Source organism: Plectrocnemia conspersa, unplaced genomic scaffold (assembly GCF_051122295.1).
Source record: "Plectrocnemia conspersa isolate PC_06_02 unplaced genomic scaffold, ASM5112229v1 ptg000010l, whole genome shotgun sequence".
Classification (NCBI taxonomy): domain Eukaryota; kingdom Metazoa; phylum Arthropoda; class Insecta; order Trichoptera; family Polycentropodidae; genus Plectrocnemia; species Plectrocnemia conspersa.
The window spans coordinates 2,380,063-2,406,738 of record NW_028277174.1 but is presented as its reverse complement, the minus strand read 5'-3'; the positions used below and the strand labels follow the sequence as shown (position 1 = coordinate 2,406,738).

Sequence of the window (26,676 nt, the reverse complement as noted above, 5' to 3'; positions counted from 1 at the left end):
AATATAAAACTAAATAATGAAAAATAATTTTTACATACAATGATACGTGTTTTAAATTAAAATACAAGCTCTTGAATATTTTAATGATCTTTGCTTAAATCACAGCTGTGATATAACTATTGATTTTTTTTGCATCTAGTGCATTTTTGTAAGCGATTGTTTTACATTCCAAATTTTAACCTAAAACCTTAATTGCAAACACACATAAAAACAAGAACTATGTTTTGATCATTAAGATTTTAATTTAACTTATTTAAGTCACACATATAATCTGTAATAAAGCCCAAATCCTACATCTAAAAATTGTTGTACTGACCTTCTTTTAATTTCATTTAGAGTACGCTCGGGATAAGGATTCCGGTTTGTTACTATGTGGCTCAAAACAATTTCGTTCAGAATATTTAATTTTTTTATTTAAAAAAAAAATATATGTTTATTTAACATACATACATCTAAGCTAAGCTGGAAATTTCAACGGACAATTAAAAAAATATTATATAATCGAAGAACCCAGACATTTATGTCATTAATTAAATATTTGCAAAATTCAAAATCTTTCACTAGTCTTTAGCTATTCTTCAAAAGCAAAAAGATATAAAATGGGGAAAGAAATTATTCGCAGATTGTTTAATGGTTCTACGACTCTAATAAATCATTAGAGTCCATTAGATAAATTAAAAAATTATCATTGGCGCAATGATAAGAATAATAACTTTTTTAAGCCTTACAGAGAATAGTGTAAAAAAACCACCAACGTACGGATTAATGGAAAAATAATTAAAATATTTTAATCCACGGGTAAGAGAACGAATAACTTACAGTGTTTATTTGAAGCATTGAAATCAATTAACCCAGATATGCCCAAGAAATTTTGTTCTCTTAAAATTTAATTTATAAATAAAAAATAGTGGCACGAGTTTAGTGACCTACCCATGGGACAGTGGGCATATCTGGGTTAAACCAATATCAAAACAAAATTATTTAAAATAAATCACTAGAGAAGATCGAACTTTTGTGCCACACTGCACTTTAATGACAAATACCAGCGTTGACGAATCAGCGACTGTCCTTAAAAGAGAAAGCGAGACAACGAGGTACATGCTACATCGCTTCTCCCTCTTATATACATGTACACGCACAGAATAACAAGCCGGCATCCTTATCCCGAGCGTACTCTAAATTCCTAAAATATTTTTAATTTTTTTGACAGAAGAGCTAAAGTACTTCTGTATAATAAAGTAAACTGTAATAATCACTTTAGATTTAACAAAAATTGTTGTTAATTAAATCCTCAAAAATATATCGTCTTCCAAATAAATACATAAATCTCATTGTTATGGCTTAAAAACCACTTACAAACCTAATTCGTTTAGTACTATGGTTCCTATCTCGAAATCAAATTTTTTATTATATTTTATTGATTATGTAAATACCGAAATAGATACACCAAAAAAGCAAATCTGTTCACAAAAAAAAACAACAAACACAGTGCATCGCGGTTCGTGACTTGAATCTAGGTTCGTATATAGAGGGCAACATGAGATATGAATAAGTTCATGTCATGGTAAAGTGGTTCGTAAGAAACTGAATGTGTTATTGCAATACGTGAAGACAATGCACTAAAATATATTATACAGCCAAGTATTAAAATAAATTTGTAATAATAGGATGAATAAAATTTAATTTATTAAATATAAAATGAGTTTGAATCTATTCTGGGCGAAGCCGGGTAATAAAGCTAGTAATTTATATCTGTGAGTTCCGTTCGGTATAGCTTATAAAGGTGTCCCAAAATTAACGCAAGATTTGTATTTGTCGTCATTTATGCAGTAAGTGTTGACAGCTGAGAGCTTAGGGTTTACCCTATGTACTGAAGACAAAAAACTGTGTTTTATATTTAATTCAAATCTTTCGTTAATTTTGGGACACCCTATATAAGATTTCGTTCAGTATTACCTAATAAAATGCCTTTATATAATATATGTTTTAACGATGCACACATTTGTAATATTAATTGGTCTATTTGATGAATATTGTTTGCCGAAACGCTAAATATATTAAAAAAAACTTTTTATGCCAAGAATTTCAATACCCTTAGATGTAATTAATGAGACGCGGTTAATTTTAATGTAAATATTATATGGACTTGTAAATAAATAAGTTTCATGCTAGATATGAAAGCAGTGCTTCTACGGCTTGTAAGAATGCACACATGTGTCATATCTGATTTAATAAAAAATGGAAAATACCTGATACGCTATCATTGAAGTCTGGTAATGATCATATTCAGTAGATAACGATTTAAAAATTCGCAAGAATTCATTTAAATTCTGAGTGAAGCAAGATCAAAGAAGTGTAACTTACCTGAAACAAAAAAAAAGTAAAACTATACGGTAGTATAAATATACATTTTGATTGAATTTTCTAACGTACTGCTTTACAACTACTACTTACTTTTTAATTAACTCTTCTACTTATTCGCGCGCTTTACTTTAGTAAACGAGTATATTTTTTTTAACAATGTAAGTGCCTCGTGGGGTCTCGCTAATTTAAAACGTCATTAGCGCCGGATCATCCCCCTTCAGACAAAAGGGCCGACACGAACGTTTACCAACGTCGATATAATAATGCACCGAATAAAAATGAAACACATTACAAAAATTACCAACACGCATAATGGCCCACCGCACACTAATTGCCCCTCCAAGGGATCTATATACATTTTTAATATAATAATAAAATAAAGTATGAAGCGGAAGCGGAGCGTCACTTTTCCCCGGCTAATGGCGGCGCATGATACAATTCGTTATATTATTATTATATAAAATAAAACGCTGAGCGAGTCGAAATTTAATTTACATTTTAACCGAACTCGTTAAACGACAAAGGACACTGACGATTGTCAAGAAACGGCGCGCGGACATAAAGTTTTAAATTAAGGGGCTCTTATCGTAAGCCGGCTGGATTCCTTTGTCAGGTGGGTTCCAAATCTATGAGTTTCTCTAATGCGGCCCTGCCAACTTTCCTTCTTTAGTTATTGTTGTTATTATTTATTTAATACTTCGCAATAAGGCGGCGCTTATTAAATTTCGAGCGAGTTATGGGTAATTCAATAATTATAAAATATGGAAATTGAAATTTTAAACGAGAACCTTTAAATTGAAGAAAAGCAAACTAATTTAATTACAACGTACAATTTATCTTTTTCCAGTAGCTGTTTTAATTTCAACGTGTTACATGTTTATTTTAAGTTTTTAAGAAAAAATATGTAATATAACCAGTGGATGCGAAGAGAGAAGCAGCGGCGTCTGCGATTTTCGATGATCTGAAGTTGATACAGCCTCTTCTTGGTTAAAGTTCATACAAACTAAGATATTCCAAGTTAAATGTCTACTGAAGTTTTACATCCCCAACACAGATAGTAATGCCAGACCATTAATACTAATTGTGACCGGGAACCCGGCTTAGGTTATGTTAGGTTACGAAGGAAGAGACTTTTTAGCGCATATCCGACTATCCAAAACCTACAGGATGTTGAAGCTAATATTTTTTGAAAATAAATTTGCAGATATCTCAAAATATTAATATAGCCTTTTTTTGTTAAAAAATATTTTCTACGGATATTCAAAATTAAATGCTTAAAAACACTGATTTTTTATACTGATACATAAGAAAGGGTGGCTTCTTTCTAGATGTTGTAAAATATACAGTAAACCTCCTAGTCTCCTAGATATAATAATGCGTCATATTTGGTGATTTTTTCCATCCATATATCATTCTATTGGCAGCCGGTCAAAAGAGCGTGCGTCAAATGAGCGCAAAAATACTCGGAGAAAATCAATCATACATATATTTTGTACTAAACTGAAACGCTGATTTTGAATTTATCATTAGATTTGTTCTGTAATGTTTCATTAAATTGACAAATAATTATCGACTCGACTTGCAATAAATGAGTACGGTTATAGGGCAGGTATATGGCCCGCCAGACCTTTTTTCGTTTATTTTAGATTACTACACTTTATCGTGAATGGCGAATACAAGCCCAATATAAATTTTAAGCGCAAAGTGTAAGATAAATAAATTCATCTGAAAATAAATGTGATTGCAAAGGGTAAAAACAATAATTTTTCCGAATTCATTTTAATCATACTGTATAATTCTCAAAAGGGAAAGAACCTATGATTTTTTAACGGACGATACGCACATGTTTAAAATTATTTTTAAGATAATAAAACTATAAATTGGTAAATCTGTATGATTTTTTTTAAATACTTTTATATTGGTCCGATATTTAGTTTTAATGTGTATTAAACTAAAACCTAAAAACCTAATTTTTTTGCGATTACGATAAAAGTAGTTTTTTGTGAATTTCGTGCTTTGTCCATTCAAAAAAGGGTAGTATTTATACAAATAGAATAGTTTGAAAAAAATATTAATTTGTGCAATATTCTAATATTTTCTCCAGGTTTTTGGTATGGCCTTTTTACCTGGTTATCGATAGCACATTAGTTTCCCTTATCTTGCATATTTGCTAAACTCAAAAAACTATTTGGCGTCACGCACATTGAACAATTGTTATAGATGAAATTGTTATCTATTAGGAAGATTAATCCTTGTAGATAGTTGTAAGTCATTCGTGGTATTTTATATGAACAATGAAAGTGAGTAAATTTAATAATTAAATAAACATGTTAATAAATTAGGTATATAAAATAGATTTGTTTCATCAACACCTTGTACATATAAAGTTAATATTCTCGCGTTTGCTCGCCTTCTGGAATGATTAGAATTTAGGTTTCGTGGCATCTTAGTGTAGTAACGAATAGAAAATATACCAATTAAAAGTTTCAAAAAATTCTTAAACCGAAGGAACCCAAAAACCAACCGCGATGTTGTGAAAATGAATATTATATTTAATTTATGGCAAATAATTTAAAAAAATGTTTTCGAAAACAGTTTTACGATATTTTTATTTGCTATTTGCTTATCTGCAAATATGTATCTTTCACCGAAGTCGTAAAAGTCAAGTAAAAAAGCTCGACCATCTGCTGGATAAGATCTATTATGACTTATAGGTATAATATACATATTGATATGTATAATACACACAATAATTTATTAAAATACTAAATTAACTCAACGTCTTGGCTCATTTCTGACCATAGATATGAAAATTTTCGATATATAATACAAACATATATCATATGTGTGGGCTAAATAATATATAAATTTTCTTACAGTTTTAAATATAAAACATTAATTGTTCAATTAACAAAAATATATTATATAATATTTGTACTCAGCCGACATTCGCGATAAAGTATAGTTGTCTAAAATAAATGAAAAAAAAGGTCTGACGAGCCATATACCTGCCCTATGACTGTACGCATTCATTGCAAGTCAAGTAGATAATTATTTGTCAATTTAATAAAACATTATAGAACAAATTAAATGATAAATTCATTTCAGTAAAAATATATGTATATCGTACGTATGGGGATGGGAAGCCATACTTTCGTATATACGCAATAATTGATAAATAATATTGCTAATCATTTTGACGTGCTTTCTTTTGTCAAACGCTCATATGACTGTCTGCGCATTTGACGCACGCTATTTTGTTACAGCGCTACTTTTGTAAACGCTTTTATGACGCAACGCTTATAATGCAGCGCTCTTTTGACGCACGCTCATTTGTGACATTGCCAATTTAATTGTATATAAATTGTACGCTTAGAAAAAAATTCTGTCATCGTTAATTATGGTGCCTTATTTTTTAAATATCGAAATGTGAAACTCAAGTATCAACAATTAAAGCACGACTGACTTTAATTGAATATTATTATCAGCATGCAATTTAACTTTTAAATCTTCGTAAAAAAATGCGAAAAAATTGAAAAGTGTAATTAAACGACTAAATGTTTGGTAGCGAAACTTTACGCCACACGAATAGTATCGATTTGAAAGCTAATACTAATGTAGCGTAATTAACGTTGGGTTAACATACGGCCATATCAACAAGTAACATCAACGGTAAATTAGAGCGCCAGTTTTCAGTTAACTCGTGACTTGCCCACGGTGTATAGTTCCATTAGTGTAATTTTGGACCCATATCGGTGTTTAATGGTAAAAATAAACGTGATTTGTGTTAAACTTGTTTTTATGGACATGCACAATCGGCCCTATCAATCTTTCATGTTACTTTGTTTAGTTACGGAACCTTTATTATTAAGTTGTAATTAATAGAGCAGAGAATTCGACTTAAGATATTGCATATATAACAAAAACATGAATATGATTCATTAGCACATTATGAAAGTACCGGTACAATTTAATTTTATTAGCTTTTTACTCTTTATAAGAAGACACCTAACATATATTTAAGTAAGACGCAATGCAGAGAGTTTCAGATTCAATTCCATTTTCTATGGCTGATTATTTGTGTAGCTTTACAAACAGGGACAATGTTTCCCGATATATACATAATCCAAAGTTATATGTATGTGGTGGCGTTCAGCTCGCACTATTTCTAGTAAACAAGCTTTAGATCAATATTGTACAATATAGGGTTGTCGCAAAGCTCGTTATGAAGTGCGCGCGTGACACACGTAAAAGTAGCCGAATTTCGATGATGAAAAGCCCGCAGGATTAACGGTTGCACGTGCCATTCGTTACGTTCGACGGCCACGTGTACTTGGACTGTCTGTTTTGAGTGGGAAAATGGAAGTGGGCAACTCCCTCTTGCCTTTCCGAAAAGGGCTGAACATAAATAATTAGGGGTGGGGCGAGAATAGAAGCAGGCGCCGGACCCGCGTTAGGGGTCTGATGGGCCGGAAAAACGACTGGCACTTCCGTTCCGTACATCCCCGACGGATGCGAATCGGACTTTTGCACTACAGTATTGTGGGAAGAAGAGTGGAAGTAAAAGATTACATTGCTATTTTAAGATCACTATTAATATTATTACCAAAAAAAAGCGTTTAGATATTGATAATTTTCAACTATACCACTTAAAAGTTAACTTTTATATTTTTAGATAATTACCGTTAGTTATTAAGCGCGCAGCAGCCTGGCCCCGTATCGATCTCGGTCCATGTACTTTGTCCAAAAACTTTTCGGAAACACACAGCCTCAGCGATAACTCCTGAAGGAAGTCGAGATCATTACTCATCATGGCTCCTCTTTCTCTCGCTCCCTCCGCCGCCCGATTACTTTCACATACATCGATCATATATAAATTAGTTATTAGCTCGCCGCACTTCTTACTTTTTCGGTTATGAATTTTCTCAAACTTGTACATTATACTGGGTGAGCCAGGGGGGGAACGATCGATTCTTAGAAGCAAATTATACAGTGCAAGAATATTCAGAATACTATAAAAAAATATTTGAAAGTAGATCTACAACATATCATGCGTGAAATAAAATATTTTAGATCGACCAACTTGTAATATTTGCATCTTTTCAGAAAAACATTTATCAGCATTACTGTATCGAATTTTGTTACCCACTAGATATAATAACCTCTACAGTTCAAACGTCTTTTATAAAGCCACTATTACAAAAAAAGCTAAGCATATCCACCACCGATAAAAATTAACCTTTTGTAGCCTAAAGTTTTAGTGTTGCCTAAATTCAAAGCCATTTTGAATGACAATATTTAATTAAATAATTTAATGAAAAAAGTTTTCGTCTATCTAAAAGTAAATTATATGAACTAAAATTTATTTGCAGAATTAACTTTAGAAGTTTAAATTCATATTTATAATATTAATAGTGTTATGTTAATTCAACTCTTAATCTTTTAACCCTTTGGACGCGGAAATCGACTAAAGGCGCTTAATTGATTTTTTTATCTCTTAACGCAAAAATCAGTAAAAAGAAATGTTTTTAAAAAAAATTTTTTTTGTGAATAAACATGAAATATCATTTTTAAATAAATACAAATTAAAAAATCAGAACATTTAAACACAGTATCAAGGTAAAATTTTCATTTTTAAAAAAAAAACAATTTTATAATTATTTTTGATTAACGCGTCAAAGGGTTAATTGTTTTTTTTATACTTCAATCAAATTTAATTTATTATATATGAATTCAAGAAATGTACTCATATTTATTTAATTAGATTAAAAAATTTATTATTAATAAGAATTTCTTCTTTAAATAAATTAAATGTAATAAATAAAATATTTAAAATACGTTTTATTTACAATTTATTAAATTTTAAGAAATAAATTTAGATTAAAAATTTACTATTTTTATGGTTCATACAAATCCCTTTATATCTAAACCTATTAATTAAAATAAAGTTAATATATCGTTATTAATAAATATGTTTTTATTTGCAATTACAAGCACCATTCTATATTTATAAGGTTATTTGCTTGTAAAAATCATAGTCCGCGGGAAATAAAATTTTAAGTTTATTCGCTGAGCATTATCGGATTGTCAACACCGCCCCTCAGCAACTCCAAAAATTATTAAATAAAAGCTACGTCAAAAATGCAATAAATTGTATTACAGCACTCAGAAATAATCAAATACGTATGCAACCCGTATTTCGTCTTGTAAAGATATTTAATATTTTTTTAATCAACTTTAACAACAATCATTCCAGACAATATAACCATATTTGAAGACGCTATGAAGTAGCGTATCATATAAAACGCGAATTACTAATAAATTGTTAAAGTGACACACGCTCCGCAAAACCAAACCGAGCATCCTCGACGCCTTATCAAAAATTTTGACAATGTGCAAATAAAATCTACGTCACTCTCAAGTCATCAACGAAAGTATTTCCGTAATTTCATCATGCAAAGCCATATGTGAAATGTTGTCAATTGTCTATCGACTACCTCCACAGCGACTCTTTTTGTAAAGAAAGCGAATCCGTATATGAGCGAATACTCATTTTTATGTTATTTTAAGTTTTTAATTGCAGCACTTATGTCGTTGATAAAGGACTCAGATTGCATTTCTGTGCGAAACACATTTTGGGCGTCGATAATCGTCAACATTTACAAAAAATAATTTTTTATATGAAAAATAATAAGTAATTGAATATCGACTTTTTATACAAAAAAAATGGCAATGCAGTTTAAAAAAAATACAGAAAATATCTCACTGCACTGAAAAATAGTCCTATATTTTTTCTATAATAAAAAAAGAATAGCATATGAATTTAAAATTCTATAGATCTCAACACAATCTTAAATTTGAGGTCTTTTTGTGTTATCCTGATATTAAGATTTTTTTTAAATATTAGTCGCGTTTTGTGGAATATTTTGCTATCAAGTGGTCTCTTCAATAGAACAAGTTTGATAATACTGAACCTCGTTTTCAGGTAAATTAAAAGCCTATAATACGTAGTAGTAGGTTTGGGTAGCGATTTTAATTCGCAACTTGGACCATTAATAACAGCGACCGTTCGGCGCCGCGGTAGAATGTATGAAATATTTTCGACCGGGTCACAAATTCAAGGGGCGACATTTTCATTTCCTCGGGGCCGCTTGATTTGTAGCCCGCCGGCGAAACTCAACATGTTGTGTGTTTGCTTTAATGAAAAATATATAAATTAAACAGCGACAACAGCGAGAGAAAAAATATAAACACACAGCGGATATGGACGATTCATGTAAAAATTGACGCTTGGAAAAGACGCTGCCATGGCTTTATAATTTATATAAATTATACAAAATAATAGACGAATAAATCGTAAATCTCACATAGGATTAATATCAGTAAATTCAAAAATCTTGTGTGGGATACAAATATATTAGTTTATAATTAAACATTAACCTTTTACACACACATATTAGACATCTGTTTTTACTGGCAGCTTCTTTGTCCATAACATTTGGACATTTTTTCACAAGCTATTTTAAATTATATTTTCAAAATAAATAAAATAAATAAATAATACGTATTTTAAATATTTAATTTATTATATAGATATTTCTAAATAATTTATTAAAAAATGAATTAATCAAACAGTTCTTATAAATAATCAACAGATCATTAATAGTATATTTCTTTAATTAAATTCCATTCAATTATAAAAAATAAATTTTATTAAAAAATTAGAGATCTAATAAATAATAAATCATAAATATAATTTAAAAAAAATTATATTTCTCAAGTAAATATACTATTAAATGATTATTGTATATATATATTAAGCTTATAAAAAAACTTTCAACTACAAAATACTAATTTTTCTAAAATAGATCTTAACATCAATAAATTTGGTACCTCTAAAGAACTTTGTTCATTACTATGATTTAATATAAAACATCTACAATAGTTAGCGCATTGTTAGTTTAACTGAATTGTATTCGAAATTAATCAGGTGCGGTTGGTTATCGCCCAAATTTCGAATGCGGTCAATATACTGCGGTCGTATTTGGTAGAATGGACAAAACGTTGCGTTTTAAATCCCGAATTCGGGACTCGAGGGTCCTGCGGGTCCATTGTAACTGACAGGAAGTGCGGTTGACCCTAAATCGGATATACAAACAGATATTTTTCCGCAATTGTTCGCCGGAAGCTGGCCAAATCCAGTTTTCGCTTATACGTAAAAACTTTTTTTTTTCACCACCAAAATACTGACAGCAACCATCAAATATCGTTTGTACAAGCAATTGTTATTTTTTGTCATTGTTATTTTATATAAACTGGATTCAGATAAAAACATGAAGGAGAAGATTGAATGCGAATGATTTAATATACAATATAATGTGTTATTTTTTTCAAAGAATTATATAAAGCCTAATAGTTAATGCTAGTTTTATAGGATGGGTTTGAAAATAATCACACTGAAGATTTTTTAAGATAAAAATTATTTTCAAGATTTTTTTAATTTTGCAGTAGAAATAAATAATACGACTTTTTATTTAATCAACTACATAAATGTAAATGAAATTTTATAGCTAGCTTGCGACTATATTTTATTAAAAAAATATCTCTAAAGTTGGCTACCTCTGGCATACGCTGTACCTATGTTCATATTCTAAAGGATACTTAGCGATCAGTGTAATCCTTGTATTTGAGCAGAGCACATTGAGTGATATACACCAACTAGAGCAATGCAAGGGTCCTTGCACTGTGATCAATCATGCAATGTTTATCCCAGTAAGCCCTTCGCTAATGTTTACTTTGGCACCGTGGAAGGGTTGGTCGACTCGCACCACTATTAAGACCGAAAAGGTAACAGGTTAAATCTATCACGTGAACCCATCTTCTACGTGACGCGTTTCCTAGAAGGGAAAATTTAAGCCAATAAGGCTCGTGTGTCGAAATCGAAAATTGAGCTTCGAAACATCGGCGCTTATTGACTGCCAATTACTGAAACCGAGAAAACGTACAAGTGTAGAAGTAGATAACCCTGTGTGGCACAATATATTATAGATGGAATTTATTTATTAATAATATTTTGAATCACTGCGGATGATTAAATATGTGAAAAAAAACTGACGCATTTACAAAAAAGAGTTACTAGGAAAATATTTGGGTTTATTTTTTTTAAGCAGCAGAAACTGCTTGTAAACTAAAACATGCTTCTGTGATAATACTAATGAGTGCAAATATGGTTCTAAAAAAATGGTGTTGGCAATAAAGATGGTCTTCAATTTAAAACAACTAATTGAAGGCGTTGAATAAATCAAAACTACATACAAATTCAAGAGTACCATAGTTTATTAGTTCTGGACCACTATAGTTAAATCACAAAATAATTTGTGAAATAGGTGCCGCATGATCTAGAACAACACAAAAAAACTTATGCGCTTCTTATACGCAACAGAAACGATCCTTTCTTGATCGTATTTTAGCGGGCGATAAAATTAGACGCAACAGAAAGCGATCTGTACAATGTTTGTACAAACATGAATCTCTAAAGCATATCGTTAAACTAGAATTATAAAAAGAAAATTAGAGTGACTGTTTGATGATCTGCACATGGTTTATTCACGGCGAAACCATTACAGCTAAAAGTCACTGTCAAGAAATTGACAAAATATACCAAAAATCGCGACTTCTGGTCCTCACACAAGTCTGTCAAAAATATATATTAGCATTTTTTCCCATTATTATTTTTTTATATAATACACAGCTTTACAATTGTTTTATTATTTTATAATGTAACACAATCGTTAAAATATAAATAATATTTAAAACACAAAAGTGAAACTTTCGGTATTCGTACACTTACTAGCTGCGGTACCTCACGACAGTGAAGAAATGACAACTATTTATATAAGCATTTAGTTTCCGTAGTAATGTTTATGCTCTCTATCACTAGACATTATGTTTTTCTAATTAAAAACGTGTCACAATAAGCGGTCAGAATATTTTAATACATTATTGCTTTATAATTTGCTATATATGATATTTTTACGCATTTTTTGATGTTTGTTTTATTGAATTCTAAAAATCAAATCTTGCATAATTTTTATTATTATATAAAAATTTGAACTTTAATTGAATCAACAAATCAACTGGTAAGAAAAACAACCTTGCGGAAAAGATAAGCTTCGCTTAAAAAAAACTAGTAATTCTTTAAGTGATATACATATGTATCTAGACAATTAGTAATACAATTATTTTTATAGAAAAATCACTCAGTGCCTATATTGATGATTGAAATTATGCTAAAAACAAGGTTATAAAATGTACGCTTAGCAAATTATTGCTCTATTTATTTTTTAAGAACAGAAAAATTACTTACAAAAAGCTATGTTAAATAAAGTTAAATGTAGAAAAAATTGCATTGAATTATGTCACAAAAAGCTTATTTAAAAATTGACTATCTACATTATGAATGTCTGAATTTACCTAAGGAAAAATAAGCATAGATTTGTTGAAATTAAGTAAAAATATTGTAAGAGTCTAATATGTTAATAAATAAAATAATATTTTTATCAGTTTTACCTGAAGCAATCAGAATTTTGAATAAAATATAAATTATCATTATATATTCATCTCAATTTGATTTTTAAATATTTTACTTACTAAAATTTGTGTACTCAAACTTTTTAATGTCAATTGCACGTTATGTTACGAATCCAATACACAACCGATACTCTATAGGTAGCTAATATCTAAATAATAATTCAATTATGTTCCACGTTACAATACTAAAAATATATATATGAACTACCACAACCTGATATTAACTAACAGTCTATAGTTAACTACCTGTAGCATCACAGAATTTTACTAATAAATACCATACAATTTAACCGAACCGTCGCACAAACAGTAATTACGAAGTCGTCAACTACAATTGTGTTGTTTGCAAATGTCAGTACACAGTCGACTCCATATAATTTCAGACAATCATCGACAAATTACCGACAATTGAGTTTTCAGTTCGAAAGATGCGTTCGTCGAATGCGATACTCTTCGCATTAACATTAATTCGTCTCACAAGTGCAGATAACATTGAAAAATGGTGGAAAAACAACTATTTCTACAACGTGAACGTGAAATCTTTCATGGACAGCGATGGAGATGGAATTGGAGATATTAACGGTGATATATGAGATTTGTATAGATAGCATTAATCACTAATAGCCTCATTTTATATTCCTTCGTCGCTAAACTCATTTATCATTATAACTTTTGGCAATATTTCTTTTGTTTTATGAAGTTAAAATGATAGACGATTTTTTCACACGAAATAAAAGATTATGATCGGATATTAATTTTTCAGGCCTCGTGAAAAAACTGGATCATTTCATTTCGCTGAAAGTAGACTCAGTAATATTGTCTCCCATCTTTAAAACTATTAAGAATTGTTCGCATCATGGAGTAAAGTCGTTTTATGAGATTGATGATCAGATTGGTGATTTGGAACAATTTGGCGTATTGATTAAAGCATGCCAAAAAATAGGTAAACACTTCAATTTATTTTTATAAATATTAATATGTGTCTACGTATATGTTTAAGTAATAATATCATTTAATTGTATATTAATAATAAAAAACATATACTGTATAATTTATATTACTGCAGTTTTTTATTAACATAAAAAACACTATTGCTATTTTTTGCGCAATTAATAATTTAATAATGTTTCATTGTATATTTTGGCACTTTTAATTTATAACGAATGTAAAGATTCGCTTCTAATACTCAATTTATGTTTCAATAGTCAATTATCAGACGTATTAAGAAACAGTTTTATTAGGACATAAATATAGACTTTAATAAGTTTACTAATGAGTAATACTTTTTAAAAACGAGTACCTCTATGGAGCAGAACGGCATAAGACCACAGTTGTGTTTGGTTTCGTTTCGTTTCGTTCCGTTTTTAAAATAATGAATAACTTTTATAAAATTTTTATTAAATAATTTTCTACTATAAAATACATGTGCTCTAGATATTTATGCCATTAAAAATAGTGTGATTTTGTCGCAATTTTCCGGGACTCTAAGATGTATAAGCTATTGATCTGCATACTTAATATAACCAAACTTATTTTCAGGTAAAACGGTTTTATTAGAATTAAACCTCGAAGAAACTAGTGTCATGTCAGATTGGTTCTTATCAGAAAACGAAGAATTTTATATCAGAAGTGATAATACACAGGTATACTAAATATTTTTAATCACATTTTGAAGCATTTTCTCTACAATTAGACTACTAATAAACGTGTGGTAGATATTATTTTTAAACACAATATAGGTTACAAAATTACAAAAAAAATACCTGTTAAATTTACAAGTGTATAAAAAAATTATCTTTAAAATTTTATATATTCTTAGCTGTATAATAATATAATATATAGTTAAGTTTTTTTTAATAATATAAAGCGCAAAGCTTAGATTTTAATTTAATAAATAAAAACAATGTAGCATAAGTTAAATAAAAATGTAATTAAAATATTTTTATTGCTAATATATAAAAAAAATAAAAATAAGTTTAATTTATATATTTACTTACATTTATATATTTAGATGTATGTTACAATAATAGTTTAAAATCAAACTGAAATAATATAAAAATATGCAGAATTTCAACAAAAATTATTTAGCTTTCTATTTAATTTTTTAATATATATGTATAAAAATATGTTGTAGCAATAATTACAGTATAACTAATATATTATTGTGAACAATACAAAAATATGCAAAATTTCAACGAGGGAGAATTTGCTTTGTTCTTGAATTTATTTTCACAGAAAGTTTATTCGTTATGGTTCTATATATAACACTGTATACTATATAACATATTGTAGGAAATCTATATCATATATTCCCATAACATATATACATGTAATACAATTTCATAAAAATGATAAAAAATCGTGTTATTTTCGGCAGATGACAGAGGAGAATAAGGCCGACGAAAATAGTAAATGGATGTGGGATGATAACAAAATGGAATATTATAAGGCGAATGGATACACTGGAATTGAGTATCCTGCGTTGAATTTCAAAGAGAAGAAATTATACGAGGAGCTACTGAACGTTCTCAAACACTGGATGGATAAAGGCGTGGCGGGGTTCAAGATAAACTTTGAAAAAGTTCAGATTTTTGAAGATAGAAACGCGAGAGACGGCTTTGAATATTTGAAGAATTTTATGGATAACTATTCGAGGAAAAACGGAGGAATCAAAAGGTTTGATTCATTAGGATATGTGATTTTATTTTATTTATCTAAATAATGGTTGTTTTGCATAGAATACTTATCGGGCAATTCGATCAAGATGCTAAGGATGTTTTGGGAAATAATCGTATTTCAATCGTAGAATGCTTCCATGCAGTATTCATGGACAGTTTTATTTACGGCTTAGAAGAAAGGCACACGGCTAAGGATATAAAATTTATTATAGATAAGACAATGACTTATTCTGCTGATTCAGATTCCGATCAGGCATATTGGATCGTAAGTATATTTTTTTATATTTAAATATTTTTTTCTTTTGTGTGAAGCACATAACGATTGAACTTTATTATTAATAAAATATTCATACATTTAACATGTTTAACCTTTTAGAATTTTCTTGCAAAGATAAGACAATTTGCTTAGAATGTGAAATTAAATGCAGATTTTAGCTGTATTAGTTTTTTACTTGGTTCTAAGTGTTAATTTTTTTTTTTGTTTATAAATATAATGGTTTTTGATACATAAATTGCTTTTAAAATTTAGTCAAATAAAGTTTTTACCATTATAATTATACATTATTTGAAAAAAAATAAACTTATTACAAAATGTATAATTTATGTTTTTGCACTGAATAGGATACAGAATTTATTGTTATTATTTTTTTGCTAGCACATACATCATATTTATTAATTTTAAGGTACACCAGCTCTATAATAATGCATAAAAAAATTATATAATAATAAAATACAGAAAAATATATATTCACAGAAACAATTAGAAGAAATTATATTACAACTAGCTGTCGGTCTCTCACTGTCGTGAGGTACCGCAGCTAGCGAATGTGTGTAAATACCGGACGGCCTAAATTTTATTTTTAATTCGTTCTGATTTTTTCGAATATATTTTCAGTATTGAAATTTAAATTTTTGTAGCTTTTAATGTAGTAAATAATATATTTAATATAAAATGCATTTCTGAATATTTTTGTTGATGTTAACAGCTTAATTAAGTTAGCTCAGCTAATCATTTTATTTATTTATTTAAATATATATGCAGTGCATAAGGCTTTACGGCAATGCACTCTGCATTGCCGTAAAAAAGTATATTCACAGAAATAATTAGATGAAATTATATACAACTATGTATAATAGCTGTCGGTCTCTCACTGTCGTGAGGTACCGCAGCTAGCAAGTGTGTGTAAATACCGGACGCTCGACTATTTTGGTCTAAATTTTATTTTTAATTAGGTCTGATTTTTCGAATATATTTTGGTATTTAATTATAACTATTTCGTAGCTGTTTTTAATGTAGTGAATAATATATTTAATGTAAAAAGCATTTCTGTATATTTTTGGTGATATTTACAGTTAAAGTTAGTTCAGCTAATAATTTTATTTATTTATTTTAATATATATGCAGGGCAAAAAAGCTTTACGCCAATGCACCCTGCACAGAGAAATAACAATACATTTTAACAAAATATTAGATTCAATTATATACAATAATCGTTATGTAACTACGAGAACCTGGACGCGAACAAATCAATACTTAAAAAGTTGGATAGCTGTGCTTATTAGAAAGTTCTTGCATGCGGTACTTCATACAATACTTGGAAACGTAATCACTAGTAATTATTAGATCAAGGGAATCATATCCTAGCATACCTTGTAGGAATTTTGTGGAAAATAAATATGGACAATATTCCCTCATATGCATACAAGTATTTAAAAACATTTTTTAATTTAATATTTTTCATTTAATACATAATTTCTGACACTTGCCAGCTGCGGTACCTCTCGACAGTGAGAGACCGACAACAATTTTTTTTAATTATTCTTATGCTGGTTTCTTAATTATGTTTATCATAAATAAAAATAAATAAAGTATCAACAAAGTTTTTAATATTATAAAATAATCCTAAATTTGTGCTATATCATAATCAAATTATTTTTTAGTTTCATATAACTCAGTTATATGCGAGTCAATTGATATTTAATTAAATTTAAAGCCTTGTTTTGTAACACTTGCAATCGCTTGGTTTTTTATTTTGTTGCTGACCCCCATACATAAAAATAAGTATGCCAAATGGTTACGCCTGCTTTCTATCTACCCTATCAATTAATAAAATATTTTGTTTATTTTGTATTTCAGCTAGGAAAGCACGACACCAGCAGATTGTACTCAAGGGTAGGACATCAAAACGCCGAGGGAATAGCAATCGTCGCTTTCTTGCTACCCGGGAATATTATGATCAACCAAGGAGACGAAATTGGCATGTCAGACGTTGACAATATGACGCCTGACGATGACGTTGACGTTTGCAAACAATACATAGAAAACGTCCATACCAAAGCAAAACTGTCAGCCAACACTCCGTATCAATGGGACGACACTTCAAACTCTGGCTTTTCGAATTCCACTCAAACATGGCTGAGGGTAGCCAACGATTACAAAACAGTCAACGCTAAGAAGCAAAAGTCTAGAGAGAAAAGTGTATTAACTAATTACAAAAATTTGGCAGAGCTTAGAAAGATGCCTTTATTCCAAAACAGTAAATTCGAATTGTATACAGTCTCTGACGTGCTGTTGTTGGTTAAGCGTCAAGAGTTTCAAAGTCTGGTAGTGTTGTTCAATCCCAGTTCTAAAACTCGGTCCGTTGAATTCGACGTCTTCGACGGTTTATCTAATGAGTTGACCGTGATTTTGTGTAACGAAATATCCAATTGGGATCTGGGAGAAAAGGCGATGTTGGATAAATTGAGGCTGAGCAGTGGAGAGGTTTTGGTTGGCATTGTAGCTACTAAGCCTTGCGCATCAACCAAACCCGTGGATAAAATAGTCTCGAAGCTGTCTGATGCCGTTAAAAGGGTTAATGAATATTTTAAAATACGGGAAGTCTTTTCTGTGTAATGTTATTAATTTATAAGTTACATATTAATAAAAGAAAAGCATTCACTATGTCCATATTTATTTTATAAAATTATCCATAACTAAATTTTATTAGGAAATGCTACAAATGCTTAACCCTTTCAACGCTATGCACATCATACGAAAGCTAGCCGAGTCAGGTCTTCAGCGCGAGCCCATCATATGATGTACTCGTAAAACTGCATATTTTTAACAAAACAATAGGAAGATAAATGTCTATATAAACTTTAAAAATAAGTAAGACTTAATAAGAAACAATTTTAATATTATTATAAAAAAATAATAATAATCTAAAGCAAAGAATTTATTTCAGTCATTCTAATTTCGCGGGAGAAAAGGGGGATAATTTATTTACGATTATTTTAAATATGGCGCCTATAAAAACAATCATATACAAAAAAGTGATGAGGTCATAAATATTTTATAAAAAAAGTTGATATACAATTTTTTTTTAAAGTATTGTTTTGAATTTTTTTTTATATTTATTTTATATTTAATTTTGATCTCGTTAGCTATTAGATTATTTTTAACCTTCACTAAAATTTAGAATCATATTTGAAAAAAAAATGTGATTCTCTCTACACGTAAACGACGTCTGCGAAAAATCTTTAATGCTGCTAGACTTTGTTATGAGCCATTTATTTGTGTCCTTTATGACACTTTAACTCACATCATTTTTGATTAAGGATCTGTAGTTTAAAATCCTAAAATAGTCAAACCTTTTTATTTGAAAAAGTTAAGAAAAGGTTTTAAATATACCTGTATCTCAGCACTTTTATTTTATGGGCGCTGGGATATGAATCACTGAGTTCTCACAGAAAGTTATATGTATCATAGGCAGTAAATTTATTACAAACCATAGACAACAGCAAAGCGCTTTTATACAGAATATTATGTTTGTTCACATTCTACAAAAAATCTTAATAGAAGGCTTACATAAAAAAATATGTATTATATTTATCATGACATTGTGTATGTTTGGAAATATAGTATACTTATTTTAAGTGAAATTTTGATTATAATTTAATCGGTTTTATTTGTGATTATATTATTTTTTATAAATATAAAAAAGATTATGATTCATTAACTTATAGGCACAGAAAATCGATTGTATTAGTACGAGTGATAAACACATACATATAATTATATAATAATAACTAGGTGTCGGTCTCTCACTATCGCGAGGTACCGCAGCTAGTAATAATAATCAGTTTGTGCCAGCCCTCGTGCGTATGCGTGAGTTTATATTCACATGTGTGTATGACGCTATATCATACACCATATAATTCTAACATCGATACTATTATATTTATAATACAATCAAATGAGTTGGCTTACAGATTTATTTCGATTATACAGATATTGGTCGTTTTTGAACAATAAAAATGTATATTTTAATTTAAATGAGCAGTAAGATGGAGCAAATTAGGTGCCACGTGGCAAGGGTTAAATATGTGATCACATCGCGTGTAGGTGCCAGACGTCAGGATTGGTCCGGACATTTTGTCCGCATTTCGCTTGGACTTTTTAAGCCAACCGAGAAAAAGTTTTGATTCGTTTTACCCTCTTCGTTTAGCCAAATGTCCTGAATTTTCATATAAAGTCAGACTTTACATTTTTTGATCTGTTAACCATAATCGCGTGTCTTATAAAACTATTAATATGACATCATGCCAATAACCGACAGCTAGTTTCAAAAATTAAACCGTAAACACGACATTCGTGTTTATAGCGATATTCCTTAATGTTTTTTTAAATAGTGTGGATTTTTATTTGTGAATTCTGTTTACATTGATACTTTTATAACAAAATTAAAATACGATTTAACGTGTATTATATTTTCACACGTGGTTTAATCAGATTGTATCATAGTTCATGTGCAAACATAAAAAATTAGTTTAACCATTACATTATATATTATATATTAGGCAGTATATAAATGGCGTGACCTCGCGCAAAAGCATATCAAATTTGATTACGTTAACGTTTGTTTGAACTACTAGGTATGTGCATACCTAGGCATACACTGGGTATTGTGTTATGTGTATACAATATAATGATATAAAGTTTTTTGCACCGGCGCGGCGCTAACCCGTCGTGCCTGCGCCGCTATAGTGTGTTTCATATTTGAGGCTAATGTGGTTATTAACTAATTTCCATTAGTCAGAAATTTCACAAACTATGTCAAACATTTTGAAATACCGGTGGTTTCACTATGCGACGTTTATACCCTTCGTGAAAATTTTATTACGGTGTGCTTATGTGTTTGGTTGCGCGCGTTGATAATTTAAATAATTCATGCGTACTCCGGGGAATGGGTTAAGTCATGAGGGATGACTTTTTTGTGGTATCGTAAGCAAGAAGAAAGTAATGAAACTAGTTATGACACTTCACAACAATTTTTAGTTTTTGCCAAAGATTTTTTTTTAATCATAATGTTTTTTAATAAACTTACCACGCTCAATATTGCATTCAAAATTTCGCTCTTTAAAAAAAAGTTACAATTATTTGTAACCATTGAAAAAAAAAATATCATTTTATGATAAATATTATTAGAGAACATATATAAAAAAATACGGCAACAAAAGTTAAGACGCGTAAAGTAATAAAGCACAAAGTTATAAATCATCCAGAAATAGAACACATCGCAATAGCCGCAAAAGACATATATAAAAGGACCGCCTCTTGATCAGTTAGCTTTGTGTTTTTTAATTAAAATTAAAGCTGGCATACAAATATTAATCAATTTATAAAATAGCTAATTAATTAATAAATCATATATTTATTTTTAAAAAAAAGTCAATTTTTCAATTAATTTTTAAGCAAACATGAAAATTTATATATTTGTTTAACTGTGTCAAGCAGTTTGTGATATAGCAAATTAAGGATTATAAATATAAAAAAAATAATATTGTAAGGCATCAAAATATATTAAAGATGTGATCAATTCACAATACATTTTTCTATTTATTAAAATATGGCTGTGGCTTCCTTAGTGAGAATGGTTAGATTTGACGTCATCATTAAAGAAGAAATCGAATACAATATTAATGGGTTGTAGTGTATTTGTTTCAAAATACATCATTTTATTTTTATGGTAATTGTTCTTAAAGTTTCGGCAATTAAAGAGTTAGATTTACTTGTTCCTAGGGAATTTGAACCGGGTAGAACTGAAACCGGGTACCCGCAATGTTTTTCAAGGAACCGAAAACCGGGTAATTTTCATTTCATTTAAATAGTTTTTTCCATTATTTCAAATTAAATGGAAGAGCCGAATCGGCGTTCTTAAGCGACTAACGTCTTTGAACGACAAAAAAGGGACAGCACTTAGCAGCTTTTAGATTTCGAGATAAGCGAATGCATAGATAAAGAATATTTTGCAAGGATGCAGTTGTAAATACTAGCCGTTAATTAATCAAATTAAATCGCTCAAATCTATATAATGATATAAACTTTTTGTCAAGAATTGAAGATTTATTGCATGTTTTAAAACCTTTAGAGCTGAGTGTTACAAATATTTTAGACTCGGAAGGTATTTTAATTTTTATGTTAGAACAACTTAAAAAAATGCGTTTGGAGTTGTATACCGCTTTAAAAACAAGAATTTTAGAACGAAGAAACAAAGATCTTGTATCTTTGTTGATATATTTACAAGCATCAAAACTCCCAAAAAAATTTTCGTCTCAATCCAGATATACAGCTCTAGATCTATAGTAATTGCATATGCTGATAGCATATTAAAAAGGCTATATCCACAAATACCGCAAGATACAGATGACAATAGAAATGTAGAAAATGATAGTACAGTAGAAAATGTAGAAAACGGTGGTAAATAGTCTTTAATCCATCAACTAAAAAATAGCACTACTTCAATAAAGGCTGTTGCCAATCTCGATAAAACCAATTTTAAAATACATTTTGAAAATTTAGAATCCACTGGCAAAAGAAGTCCAGTTTTGGAAAATCTGTATAATATTAAATATCACGTCATATTTAATCAAAGATTCAAATATATTAAAAATTGGACTCTTAACGGCTTTCAAAAGTAGTTTATTTAATAGCTTACAAAAAATACCCAGAACTGAATCGAGTATCCGGTTCTTCCTCGAAAACCCGTAGAACCGGGTAATGAATTAGGTCGGGTATTTGGATGCCCTACTTGTTCCTATAGCTAAGCTAAAACATCGGCAAAATTTCTTTGCAAAAAAATAAAATAAATTCATACCTCGAAGGAAAATTACCATGTGACTCTATAATTACTATTTTATAGCTTTTGTGGTTCTTTTAATCTTAATTTTCAACATAACATAAGTGGCACAGTGGCAGTGATAAAGCATATATTTATTGGTAGTGAAATCTTAATCTTTAAAATGTTTCGCACAACTGTTTACCCTTAAATTATTTTAAGAAATGTTTTAGACGTTGCAAAATATGTATCTAAAATTAAAAAAACACACAAAGAACTAAGAATGCTTTTGTCGTACTATGACAATATAAACATTTTACCATATAAGTCTATAAAAAGCATATTGAATTAGGATCGATTCCAAAATACAATATTTTGAATATTCTACTATCTTACTTATTAATTAATACCGATATATTAACACTGTGCCTCATTATACCAAAAAACAATTCGTTTCATTATCATTGCCAATTAAATAATTTGCCTCGGTAATCTCTCTTTTGAACCATTTAGTTATTTAACTGAACATTATATATCAATCTGTTTTAAATACACAAATAGCCAATTATTAATAAATTGTTTGTACCAATATAATCATTATTTTAATCCGTATAAATTTACACTAAATACATAATTTATCAGACTCTTTGGATTTAAAAACATTATTGTACGTTTTGCTCCAAAACCCATTAAATACATGTATTGATTGGTTGTTTTGTATTCGTGGGAGTATTTTTTATTCTTCTTCTTCTCTAAAAGCCCTGAGCCGTCCGTGGGTACTTAATTTCGCCGCTGCTACGATCAATTGGAAAAATCTCATTAAGATGCCAGATAGCGGTGAGATGTCTTAATGGTCCGGTCGCGGCCCCTCAGGAAATATACATATATAGATATCCTTTAACTGATCCTGAAGGTAGGATGAAGATTGATTGGATCTGGGAAGCATTAGGCTCAGCGGGCACGCAATTAGGGGTCCAATCAATGTCCTGATGGGCTACACGATTATCTCTACAAGATTTTCCAAGCCTGACGCATGACGGTATCGAAGGAACCGAGAAAGACCTTGAGGAGGCGAAGGTTCAAATTGGACGTGGATCTTTGTCTTCGTGTTGCATAATCGAAACCGATAGTCGAATCTAGTTAATGAAGTTTTGTGATTACGATTAACAATTAAAGAGTCAAAGGTAAAGTTAAGCGTACTAGACCAAGAAAAGATAAAAATACAAATATTCCAATAGACTATTTATATATTTATTTATTAATAATAGCCATATCATATTGTATGATTTTAAGTGCAGTTATAAACGATTTCATAACGTATTATATAGAGGCACAGTTTTGTTATATAACATGATACTTGTGCGCAATAGTAAAAAGAGGATGTTAAACGCAGGCTTTTCGTATTATTGCATATAACTTTCGAATGCGGTGCAGCATGTGCGCAAGGAAACGGCTCCAGAATGGCTCAGTTAAGGGCCATAAAAGAAAACTTTATCCCGCCACGAAGAATACAAACACTAATTTAAAACAGGACGTAATAGCGCAGTAAAGACTCTCCGCGTTATCTCCGGCCGCACACATATATGAACATTGGAAAAATATTTACAGCGTCATTATTGCGCGAGAGGAAAATCATTTTTCCGGTTGGCGGTTTTCATTAGTAAAACAAATATAAAAAATAATGGGAGCATCGTTAGATTTAAATAAAAAAAATCTGGCAAGGTCCACAATTCATCATCCTATTAAACAATCCAGAAAACCAATCAATAGACAATAAAAAATATTTGTACTTTATATAAAGATATACTATTTTTAACGTTTTATCGACGCCATAAATTTAGAAATTATTTTTGTATAACTTTATTCGCCGTTATTTTTTTTGTCGAATATGACGTTTACTTTTAGCGAACTGTCTTTGTTGACACTGCTTTTTATTAACTGTTAAATGTGTTTATTCACTGGAATTGTTCTTCGAGCATCTCTCATATTTATTAAAATTAGTATTTTATCTGTTTTTATGGGTCGTTATTTTCTTGTCGAATATAACGTTATCTTTTAACGAATCTCTTTTGTTTGCATTGCTTTTTATTAGCTATAAATCGCGTTAATTTTGTAGTGTTTTAATTAATTTTCAAAAGAGCTTTTTGTTCTCCTAAAATGTTCGTTAAATTAAGAACATTTTTTTGACGCAATTTTGTAGTTCCATTATTTAAATGATTTTATTTCAAATTATTCCAAATAAATATATATGCTTTTTATATTTTATCAACACCACATATTGCAATTTATAAATAGATTAGTCAATTATAAATAAATATATAAATTTATTTATGCGCTTGTCGAATATTGCGTTAGCTTAAAGCGAATCATTTTTTCAATGCTTCTTTGTATTAAGCTGAGCTTGGTTGCATTGTACTTTTGCTATTTATTGTATTTCTCAAAATGCATATTTATTGATTTTGAAAATAGGTTTTGATTACAATCGTTTTTATTACGTGATTTGGATCGATGTTTAAGTGCACTATTTTGATGCTTCAATTTTTTAATTTGAGAAAAAAAATATTTAAAGATATATTATTATCTACCTCACAAATAATTCAATTAATAATACATAAATATATAAATATGTTTATGAGGCGTTATTTTCTTGTCGAATATAACGTTATCTTTGAGCGAGTCCCTTTTGTTTTCACCGCTTTTTATTAGCTGTAAAACGCGTAAATTCCATACTATTTTTATAAGAAGAGCATTTTTTAATATTCGTTAAATGAAAAGCGTTTTTAATAACGCAATTTAGTAGTTCTATTATTTAAAATATTTTATTTAAATAAATGTGATTTAACGTTTCATCAGCACCACATATTTAAATACGTAAATGTATTAGTCAATTATATATAAATATACAAATTTGATTTTTAAACTTGTTTTTGTATCAAATCTTTTTAATAATATTTAATATATTTAAAGTTGATTTAAGTGTCTCCGTATACTGTTCACTATGCAACGCTTAGAGATCGACGACCAAGACGAGTAAAAATAAAAATATCTGAAAATTCCGTTTGGATAGTAGCCAGAAATTGCGGTATCGAATCGGGGAAAAAATAATTCACTGTCATAAATCAAACGTTGCCCCTTTTTGGCGAGTAAAGTTTAAGGGTTCAAACAGGAATGCGTGATAAATATTTTAGTTATAGAAGGGGAGGAGATCGATAGGAGTTTGACGGCAATGACCCAGATAGATGTTGAAATATTGTATCGTTTTTCTACTTTGAACTATGGCCGGAAATCACTTAAGAAAATTAACGAAGGTAGTCGAACCAGTTTTAAAAATTTACAGCGACACTTAAGAAATTATTTATTTAGAGGCGGTAGTCGGATGTTCGACGAAGAGTTATATAATTGGATGAGGGTTCCTTTTTGGATAAAGTGCCCTTAACAATACAATTATCGTAATTTGGATTTCCTCTATAGCTACGAATATTTTTATTTACAATTTTACGTTTATATACAATTTTTTCTTAATGTTAAATGTATTTACATTATTAGTGCGATAGATATAAATAGTGCTTTTATATCAATTATAACCACAGCTACACATGCCATACTTACACGTGTGCTAGCTGCGGTATTTCACGACAGTGAGAGACTAACATATTGACAATCTATTATATTGTTAATTATCAATTCAAAATTATACATTTGTGTAATTTTTGTTGACATTTAAAATATAGGGCTTAAAAAGCAATACATTAAAGAACAAATATTGCGTTTAAAATAATATTTTGTCAGTAAAATCTAAAGTAGTAGTAATGCAATTAAAAAATTGTTTTTTTTATAGATTTCTTGAAACAACATACAGCTTTAGCCAAAATAATGGGGCACCCTTTAAAAGGGTGTGTAACTCTTTACAAGTGCATATACTGACCGAAATATTTAAGCAGGTA

The 26,676-nt window shown here is 29.5% G+C and overlaps 2 protein-coding genes across 2 annotated transcripts in view; one reads left to right on the top strand and one right to left on the bottom strand.

The window, feature by feature from the left end:
• The window catches only part of loaf (low-density lipoprotein receptor domain containing lost and found), a 167,307-nt gene that overhangs the window by 58,079 nt on the left and 82,552 nt on the right, over positions 1-26,676 (bottom strand). The gene's annotated exons all lie outside the window — the stretch shown is intronic.
• Positions 13,379-18,574, top strand: LOC148230313 (maltase 1-like). Its single transcript, XM_088195154.1, has 6 exons — positions 13,379-13,536; positions 13,718-13,897; positions 14,494-14,597; positions 15,332-15,630; positions 15,693-15,897; positions 17,770-18,574. Exons 1-6 carry the CDS (start codon positions 13,383-13,385, stop codon positions 18,526-18,528), a joined length of 1,701 nt encoding a protein of 566 aa, XP_088051280.1. The 5' UTR covers positions 13,379-13,382; the 3' UTR covers positions 18,529-18,574.